Source organism: Polypterus senegalus, chromosome 12 (assembly GCF_016835505.1).
Source record: "Polypterus senegalus isolate Bchr_013 chromosome 12, ASM1683550v1, whole genome shotgun sequence".
Taxonomy (NCBI): Eukaryota; Metazoa; Chordata; class Cladistia; order Polypteriformes; family Polypteridae; genus Polypterus; species Polypterus senegalus.
The window spans coordinates 61134394-61144599 of record NC_053165.1 but is presented as its reverse complement, the minus strand read 5'-3'; the positions used below and the strand labels follow the sequence as shown (position 1 = coordinate 61144599).

Genomic DNA, 10206 nt, shown 5'->3' with positions numbered 1-10206 from the left:
TTTTTTCTTTTTCAATTTTATTTTTTAATTTACTTTGTTAATCCCTGAGGCAAAATTATTGTCTTTTCACATGACCTTTGGAGGTCAGAGCACAGGGTCAGTCATTGTATAGTGCCCCAGGAGTAATTTTTAGGTGAGGGCCTTGCTCAAGGGTTCAAAAGAGTAGGATCCATTTTGGCATTCACAGGAGTTGAACCAGCAATCGTCCAGATTTTTTTTCTAGAAAATTTCTAAATTTTTTAATTGCCATTTTAATTAGACTACAGTATTATTACTATTAATCACATTTTTAGGTTACTTGCTTGTTACGATTCAGAAGCATGTTTTAACTCCACTAACGCATACACAAACATTAAAAGCTAATAACTGCATCTGAGCCTATTCTTCATAAAGTATCGGTTTCAATTAAATGCAAGGAAAGAAATACGAGAAGCAACTGAATACTGAGAAATACTAACATGTCTAAATCGATAAAAAATAGTATGTTTTCAGAAAAAATATCTATTATTTATTTTGTTTTGACTAACATGTTGTGCCCAAGCTTTAAATATGTTTTCCTTTGCCACGTTAATCTTGCTCACATCCAAGTACTAAATACAGTATATAAAACAGCATATTTCTTGCTTTCACACATACAGCATATAATGCCTATACACACATTGATTCATAGATTTGTATACACAGCGAGTGGCCATTTCCTTAGTTACCCTTGTCCTCCTATTGTAGTTAACTGCTTACTCAGTGATAGCTTCAAATGTTCAGGCAGTGCTGCTCCAAACAGTCACATAGGGCCCATGCGTAACAAGTCACAGGAAGTATGAGCAAGACTAAAGATTTGAGTGTTTTCTTTAACACACCTTGGTTATAGGTACTTAATGCACTTGCTTGAGTATGTCAGAAACAGCAATGCTGATGGTTTTGTCATACAAAAATTGTACCAAGGAATCAATTGAAGGCCATCAGCTAAAAAAAAAAATCCACTTCATGTGTGGTCAGAAACAGACAGCTGAATGGGGCCAACAGAGGCAGACCAGCTCCAGTCAATCCACTAAAAGGTAACTACAATTGGGGTGCAAAAAGAAGCTTGCCAGCAACAACAATTCATTTTTGTATAACCCAAAATCACACAAAGAATGCTTCAGTGGGCTTAAACAGGCCTAGTTTCATTTATAGCCCCACAATCTTGTCTCTCTAAGACATCAAAACACTCCTAGTGTATGGCAAAGTCAAGGTGAATTCCATTCGTGATGGTGAAATGTGAAGGTTTCATTGCAAGTTTTATTATTTTTCATAGCAAACAAATAAAAAACCAAAACAAATGAATAACTGATGTGAAGAGAGACAGGAAAGATTCAGGAGATGAGGTTTGAAGTGAATTTTAAAGTAGACAGGGGTTCAAATGGTTTTAGGTACATATAAGACTAGTAAGGCTACACAGTTGTTTTTAATGTCTCTTTATTTATACTTTGTGCTCTCACTGTTTTATCCCTCTCATAAGTATTTTTCTTGGCTAAAAAAAGAACAAAAAATTTTTCATTTTTTTCTCTTATTCTGGGTGTTGAGGACTGCAGAATTGCCACCTTTTTATGGTATCTATGCATAAAGACATGAATACCTTGTTATTCATTTACTATACACATTTTGGATTCCGGTGTCATAAGGGGCTTGGGTAAACTGGATTCAGCCACTCATTAAAAAAGACCTGATGTAGGGGTGTCAAAATATGGACTGTTAGCATAATAATGTAAATTAGAAAACATCTTCATAAAAGTGAATTCACATATGCATGCACAGATGTAGCTATCAGTCTCTTAAACTTGATAGGGGCTACTGAAATATACTTATGTTGTTTTTCATAAATCACACATCATTCCTTAGCCGATACATTTATGGGACACATTTCTGTATCATGCCCGATGGACTCCTGGTTTACAGCAGTCTAAAAGGCGTGTAAGCCCTATCTAGTGCAAGGCTGGAGAGTCTCACTTTAACACACAGCTCAGTTCCCACAGCTGTCTTTTATCCTGTGCTTTCCTTGGACAATGTGCGTAGCGTCTGCAGCAGAATGTACATATGACTGTGCTGCAGATTTAAAAGGGACCAAATCATGCAGCAGCACCATAAACTTGCCATTTGGAAGGTTTTTGTTTATTGCAAGGGTTCACAATAACCAAACTAAAATATACTGTATCTGCTGAATAACACTGCTGTGTTACAGGTTTTATCCAGTCCTTTACCTCAATTTATTATTTTTTTAATTCATTAATGTTATTAAAGAAATAAAGAAAAGGCACAATAAAAGTATGCATACAGTCTAAAAGATATTTTTGTAGACACAAATACTATTTACAAACACTGATTTGATGTTTATTATAATACAAGAAAATCGTTTCAAATTTTACAGGGTTTTTTTTTATCTGAAAAAGTAATAATAATTTAAAATCCATTTCTCGGATGTTGCTTGCCTGCCTATACAGCTCGCGTAACCGGTAGAACAGGTGTTCTAACGAAATATCCTACCATCGAAATGATCTACTCAGTGATACTATGCATGCGCAGACCAAATTACGCAACTTAGCCTTACTACATTAATGCATTTATTACAGTTTACTGCATAGGTATTTACTGTCAACATTTTATAAGTTGTATATTTTGCATGTGTGACTTTTAATCTTGTACAGGCCATTGTATCCATGCACGAATAATGACCGTCTTGTGAAATCTTTGCATCAGGCTGTGTCTCTTTCGGGCATTAAATGAGGCATATAGAATAAATTGAGAGATGTTAACAGTTCCATAAATTTGATAGACGACAACATGTTAAATAATGACATGGTATAACGCAGTGGCGTAGCGTGGGCTTTCGTCGCCTGGGGCCGACCGGAAATTTGCCGCCCCTCTATTTAGTTATTCTTAAAAAAAATAGGCAAAATAAAAAAAAGCTGCATTAAATTTTTTTATTGATTAAAAATTTACTTTTCGTATTTTTTTAATAGCAAAATCTTTTATACAATTGTCAATATCAATATGTATGTCATGTTCAATTGCCAGAATAGCTAAATTTGTTAGCCTTAACGTGGACATAGTTGATCTGAGATAATTTTTGATTAATTTGAGCTTAGAGAAGCTTCTCTCGCAACTAGCATTACTGATGGCAGATGTTAAAAAAATTCTCAACATTATGACAATGCAAAATTTGGTAAACCATCTTCAAGTTTGGACTCAATAATATATTTTAATAAACTCAGAGAGCCGGACCTAATGAGTTCTTTTTTACAGTCTGGGTCTGTTGCAGCTACAAAAGCTTGTAGACGTACGCGCTCAAGTAGAAATTCTTCTTTATTAATGTCTTGAGGAGCTTGGTCTAAGTTAAGCTCGTCCCTGCTCAATATCACTTCAGGTCTTAAAAAATCATATTTTTGTGCTAGATTTTGCAACTGTTGGAATCTTTCTCGAATTTCAGCAGATACTCTGTCTATTGAAAATTCACTTAGGTAGGTTTTATCGTCACTAGATACTGTCGTAGATTGACTCTACAATGCGCTGTAAAAACGTCTGAGAAAATTTCTATTGCACCACCTGCTTCACCTGCCACCCTTTCCGCACCCGCGCTGTCTGCTTGGCTTGAATCAGCGCGGGCGCGATTTGCAGTTTCAAATATACCTATATTTTTTTAAATTTAAATATCATGGTGATTGCCGCCGCCCCTTTTGATACGCCGCCCGGGGCCATGGCTCCCTCGGCACCCCCCTCGCTACGCCACTGGTATAACGTTATAAGTTTAATGTTACGACTTAAACTACGGTAGGATACTTCGACAAAGTAGGACAAATCGTCACAGTGCGAAACACCTACTCACGTGATTCGAGCCGCGCCGCGCCGCGCATCGCGTCGCGTCGCGTCCTCGTGACGTCGTGGGTACACGCCTACGTTTGCCATCGATGATGCGGAAAGAGTGCCACACGATTTCTTCCTGTCCGATGGTTGTGGGAGTCTGCTAAACCTTTTGCGAGATGAACAGCGTTGGGGAAGGCTGCACCGAGCTCAAGCGGGAATACGACCATTGTTTTAACCGCTGGTTCGCTGAGAAGTTCCTCAAGGGTGACCGCAGTGGCGACCCCTGCTCTGAAATGTTCAAAAAGTATCAGCAATGTGTGCAGGTGAGCGTTCGGTGAATGTACAAATGTCAAAGATGGATTTTAACCCGGCAGTGGTTATCTTAAAACGATCAAGACGCAGCTGTTAGGACCTGTGAGATAGAGCGGGGGCAGGGGCCGCTGTAAAGGCATCAGGCTGCCGTTTCTGGTGCCGGCGCTGTTAGTTCATTAACTAAGTATCGTGCCTGAAGAAGGGGCCTGAGTTGAATGGAAAGCTTGCATATTGTAATCTTTTTAGTTTGCCAATAAAAGGTGTCATTTTGCTTGACTTCTAACTAAATAAATAAACGCACGCACGATATGCTCCGAACACACGACAGAATGAGTAAAAAGAAAGGTAATTTGAAAGGAATGAAAACTTTTAACTTCACAGTCACACAGTGAAGCATTATAAAGATAAACACTTCTGAATAGCTCCGTGGAAGTGATTCTTTCATCCGAAATTTTCTTAATAAAATTTATAAAATCAAAAGTGAATGTCAAATCGTGTTGGTTGTTTGAAACAACAGCTATCTCAATCCTTGTGTGTTTTGTAGCAAGCCATTAAGGACAAGGACATACCTGTTGATGGGATAGAATTCATGGGGCCCAACAAAGAGAAACCAGAAAGCTGATGTGAAGGCTCCTGTGCTGCTGGACTCCACTGAGACAAGGAAGGAGAAGCAGAACTCCTTATCATTTGATGGTGACCTTGTATCTTTTGCTGGATGGATGGATGTTGTGTATGTGTGTGTGTGCCTCTGGGAATACCCTGAGCAGGTACGCTAATTTAAGACATTTTTTTTTTTAAAAGTGTAATGGCAGTGATGTCCAATGCTGATAATGGTCTACATAACATTTGAACACTAATGTCACCAACTCGCCTTGGACAAACAAAATGAAGCCACAGACCTCAGAACATCAAATGTCAAAATTATTTGGGATCATTTGTTGGAGAAACCATCATAACACAGATGCCAAATGTACCCCTGTGTGGAGGGGGTGGCAGGGGGAGCTTCCAGTGCATATCAGCTACACACACAACAACCAGTGTTAAAGTGGTCAAGTTATGGAAATCATTCCCCACCACTATTTGTGTTCTGAATCATTTCTTGAAATTCTCTTTTACATCACGAGATTTCATGTGACAAGAGGTAACCAAAGAAGAGCTTGTATGTGTGCTTGGTCCTGGCCTCTGGACAGATGTGCCTCCTCACAGACAGGCCTTTTCAGAATCCTGTCCTGACTGTTGGCTGTATTTTCTATTGCTATTAAGCTTGTAATGCCAGCTGCTGCTACTTGGAGGTTCTCAGTTTTTTAGCTTTTGGTCTTGCTGTGGACTACACAAAATAGTAATGATGGAATGCATGGCTGAAAGGTCCTTTCCTATGGTGTTACATGGTCCTTTTATTTTTTATTTAATTATGTTTGAGCTGTGTATCATGCAAACAGTCCTCCAATGTTTTATTCTAATGTTTACAATAAATTCTGGCAAATAATTTCTGTGAAGACTAAACTTATATAGAACAAGATGTATACTATGCAGTACAGCTGTATTCTTCATTTATGGGAAATCGTGTTGACTAAATACTCAAAGTGGGATAATTTATCTCTAATGTCATTCATTCTGTTTTATTGTTTGAAAAACCTGACCTTGAAGTACTTCCCTTCATCTGAAACTGGTCAGTATGTGTAGATCTTATTTTTATTGGGACATTTGCTAAGTTCGTGTACTTTAGTGCCTTATTAAATTTGACATTTAAAATCTAAATTGAAAGTAAATTTTAGCACCACAAAAAGTCATTGACTAACCAGTGTATCAAAGTGTGGGTTGGCAAGCAGTGCCCCACCTTCCTGTTCACCCAGACAGTCGGAGCTGGTGTGTTTCGCATAAATCTGCAATGAGAATTGGCTTGAAAACTCTTATGTACATGTCTTGGCAGAGTGGGTGTGCTAAGATAACTGATGGAACCAATTTGAGAGTCCAAGACTCTGGTGCAGCTCAGGCAGACTACACTGGATGTGATGAATGAACTGTTGGTGGGTCTTTGTGTGATCTTCCTGACAAGGATGTTTAATTCAGCCTTTAACTTTGTGTTTCAGCTGCACCTGAATTAGATGTTGTAGATTCATAAATGCATAACTAACCCAAACCAGTGTAACAATTATGCTCTACGTAAATGAACCACAAGAGGGCACTTAATGTGCTGTACTGAAATGAACCACAAGAGGGCGCTTACCTTGCTCTACGTAAATTAACCACAAGAGGGCGCTTAATGTGCTGTACTGAAATGAACCACAAGAGGGCACTTAATGTGCTGTACTGAAATGAACCACAAGAGGGCGCTTACCTTGCTCTACGTAAATGAACCACAAGAGGGCGCTTAATGTGCTGTACTGAAATGAACCACAAGAGGGCGCTTAATGTGCAGTACAGTACTTAAAGGAACCACAATTATGGAGTACTTAAATCACACGAGGGAGATTATTTTGCTATACAGTACTTAAATTAACTACACGAGGGCGAGAATCAAACCGATTAACGCCCAGATCGCTGAGCGACGATCTACCAGAAATTATCGCAGGGATCTAGGTTCGAATCCGGCACATTGCTGAATCAAAGAATATATCTCTAAATTAAAAAAAAAAATCTTTCTCTTCAACGAACGGTGCTTTGAACTCTACATTGCAGATGTAGTTGTTTTGTTTTTTTTTTTGGTTTTTTTTTTGATTAAACAAAAACTGTTTAATGAATGATTGATTTGTCAAGGAACACATGAACAACAGGCATAGTTAAAATCACACTTAAAGAAACTGCCTGCCCATTCTACTGTATCATAATTATAACAAATAATAATGCATTTCACTTACTTATATGTGTGGTGGGCTGGCGTCCTGCCTTGCGCCCTGTGTTGGCTGGGATTGGCACCAGCAGACCCCTGTGACCCTTTGTTAGGATATAGCGGGTTGGATAATGACTGACTGACTGACTTACATAATATAGCACCTTTGCCATGGTCTGCAATGACTGCACAGATAATCAAGAGGGGTATATATATATATATATATAATATGCTGTTCTACAGCACGAATAGAATCATCCGAGTATTAAAGGTGTAGGTCTATATATGATCGATTTATGAAATTAGTGTTAAGTATAAAAAATGAAACTATGATTACACAATTCAACGTTTATTATATTTATACATTATGTCTTTACACGTTTTACACAAATATTTAATAAATGCAACAAACTGCACCAAGAATCTTTAATAAATCATTCAAAAATGTGTACGTGAATGTAAATATATCTGCGCAAACCGACACTCGTGAGTAACATTTTTAGAAAGTTCAAAAATAAACGCAAATCGCAAAGCGTCTGTGTGCCGACTCGAACAAGCTTTTGGAGAATACATTAACTGACAAGAGGCTGGCCCGCCCTTTCCGAGTTTTGGTAGTCGTGATTCGCCAATTCTTGGTAACCAACCGAGCCATCATTGGCCAATTCTTGGAAGCCGAAACAGGTCGTGAATGGTCAATTCTTGGTAGCTACCAAGAATTGAAAGCTCTGGCCAATCGCGGCCCGTATCGGCTACCAAGAATTGACCATTCACATCCCGTTTCAGCTACCAAGAATTGACGAATCACGACTACCAAAACTGGGAAAGGGCGGGCCAGCCTCTTGTCAGTTAATGTATTCTGCAAAAGCTTGTTCGAGTCGGCACACAGACGCTTTGCGATTTGCGTTTATTTTTGAACTTTCTAAAAATGTTACTCACGAGTGTCGGTTTGTGCAGATATATTTACATTCACGTACACAATTTTTGAATGATTTTTTTTAATGATTCTTGGTTAAGTTTATTACATTTATTAAATATTTGTGCAACACGCGTAAAGACAGATATAATAATCTATAAATATAATAAACATTGAATTGTATAATCATAGTTTAATTTAACAGAGTGAGCTTTAAAAATAATAATATGAAGTGCTCTATAATTGTAAAAATACAAATCATAGAAAGTGAAAAAAGTTTTTTTTCTTGACTACATCTTTGCCAATTTAAAAACTTTTTTTTTTAATTCATTATTTGGGCGAGTTCATTTTTATCTGAAAAAGATAAATAAACTATGTGTAAATATTTCCTACAAAAGACCTTTAGAAAGTCTTTCTGGTAAGACCAATAATTGTTAAGGAAAAATTATATATATATATATATATATATATATATATATATATATATATATATATATATATATATATATATATATATATACACTGTGTATATATATGTACCTTTAAAAACAAGAGACTGGTATGCTTTTTTTATACTTAACACCAATTTCACAAATCGTTCATATCAAGGCCAATATAGAATAATAATAATTAGTTATACTCAATATTAACATTGATGTTATAAATTATGCTTATAAAGCAGACCTACACCTTTAATACTCAGACGATTCTAATCATGCTGTAGAATAGCATATATTTTATAAATATATATATATATATATATATATATATATATATATATATATATATATATATATATATATATAATTAACTAAGTGGTGTGTATGCTTGTTTACTAGAACACATATAGTTATTTTCCGCTAAGTAAATAATTTTCCAAATATTTATTTTTACCAACTTCAAATTAATTAAATGTCAGCATCAACTAGAATATATTACTTCCCAAATGTTATAAACACATACAAACACAAGGCTGTGCACTATTATTTATTCATTCTTATTGTGCTTTTATTTTTATTGTACCCCTCTTGATTATCTGTGCAGCCGTCTCAGACCATAGTAAAGGCGCTATATAAGGAAGTGAAATGCATTATTATTTGTTATAATTATGATTCAATAGAATGGGCAGGCAGTTTGTTTAAGTGTGATTTTTAACTATGCTTGATGTCCGTGTGTTTCTTGACAAATCATTCACTAAACAGTTTTCGTTTAATCAAAATAGAAAAATAAACAACTACAACTGCAATGTTGGATTCAAAGCACCGTTCGTTGAAGAGAAAGTGTTTTTTTTCCCTATTCGGCAATGTGCCTTGAGCGGGATTCGAACTCGAGTCCCGGCAATAATTTCTGGTAGATCGTCTCTCAAGAATTGCAGGGGTTTAGCGCACTGTCTATATGTCTCATGTTTGCTTCGAATCCAGCTGGCCGGCGACCCTGCGCGGGATAAAGCGGGTATACAAAATGTAAAGTAGAAAAAGGGCTCTGTGCCACTCTGTTCATAACAAACAATATGTATTTAAATGACTTCTTCAGATAATAATACTTATGTAAAAAAATAAAATTCTATTTATTTATTTATGGATAGACGGGCCTGATGTCGAGAACCAAACATCCGCCTAAGTGTTATCAGGGGTCTTATTTTAACTTTCGTTCTGTTTATTTGATAAAAGATAAGCGTGATGTTTTAAGGAACCTTCTTTGTTGTCATTGGCAATATGGCGCCCTCTTGTGTGCTCTGCGAGGGGTATGGCTGGGCTTTTTATTTGCATTCTGTGATTGAAAATAAAATACGCGACAGTGTCTGTAATACAATTTAAAAAGTAAAGTATCATTTAACACGCGATGATAAAAATAATTTCGCCCGAACAGGGACTTGAACCCTGGACCCTCAGATTAAAAGTCTGATGCTCTACCGACTGAGCTATCCGGGCTCATTCTCAAATAACATTGATTAGTTCAAATTGAGTACATTGACTTCACTTTGATATCAATGGCTAGAAACTTTCTCAGGATGTAAGAGCGGGTGTTGAGAGTGCGGTAATCCCCTTACCATAATTCGGCGTCGGTTCTTCTTAGCTTGCGGGCGACCTAGGTAGCGTAACACACTGAGTCTTCCATTTATGGAAAGGCACAAAGAGATGGCTATCCCAGCCTGTGGACCATTTGCCAATTATATTTATTTCTTTAATAATACAACATTTGAGATACAGCACTGAGCTTCGCCTCACTCACTCACCAAATTTCTCCTCCCTTAAATAATACATCAATTAACTTTATTGAAGTTTCATGACATGAACTACTGCATACAAGATTA

General features: G+C 36.9%; 1 protein-coding gene and 1 non-coding gene across 2 annotated transcripts; one reads left to right on the top strand and one right to left on the bottom strand.

Annotated features, from left to right (window-relative positions):
- The first annotated feature begins 3929 nt into the window (after window positions 1–3929).
- triap1 (TP53 regulated inhibitor of apoptosis 1) lies at window positions 3930–5635 on the top strand. The gene is made up of 2 exons (XM_039772016.1): window positions 3930–4160; window positions 4694–5635. The coding sequence occupies exons 1-2, from the start codon at window positions 4014–4016 to the stop codon at window positions 4769–4771; spliced, it is 225 nt and encodes a 74-aa protein (XP_039627950.1). The 5' UTR covers window positions 3930–4013; the 3' UTR covers window positions 4772–5635.
- Window positions 5636–9750: 4115 nt separating this feature from the next.
- On the bottom strand, window positions 9751–9823 carry trnak-uuu. Its single transcript has one exon. It is a non-coding gene; the product is annotated as a tRNA-Lys (tRNA).
- Window positions 9824–10206: the final 383 nt, after the last annotated feature.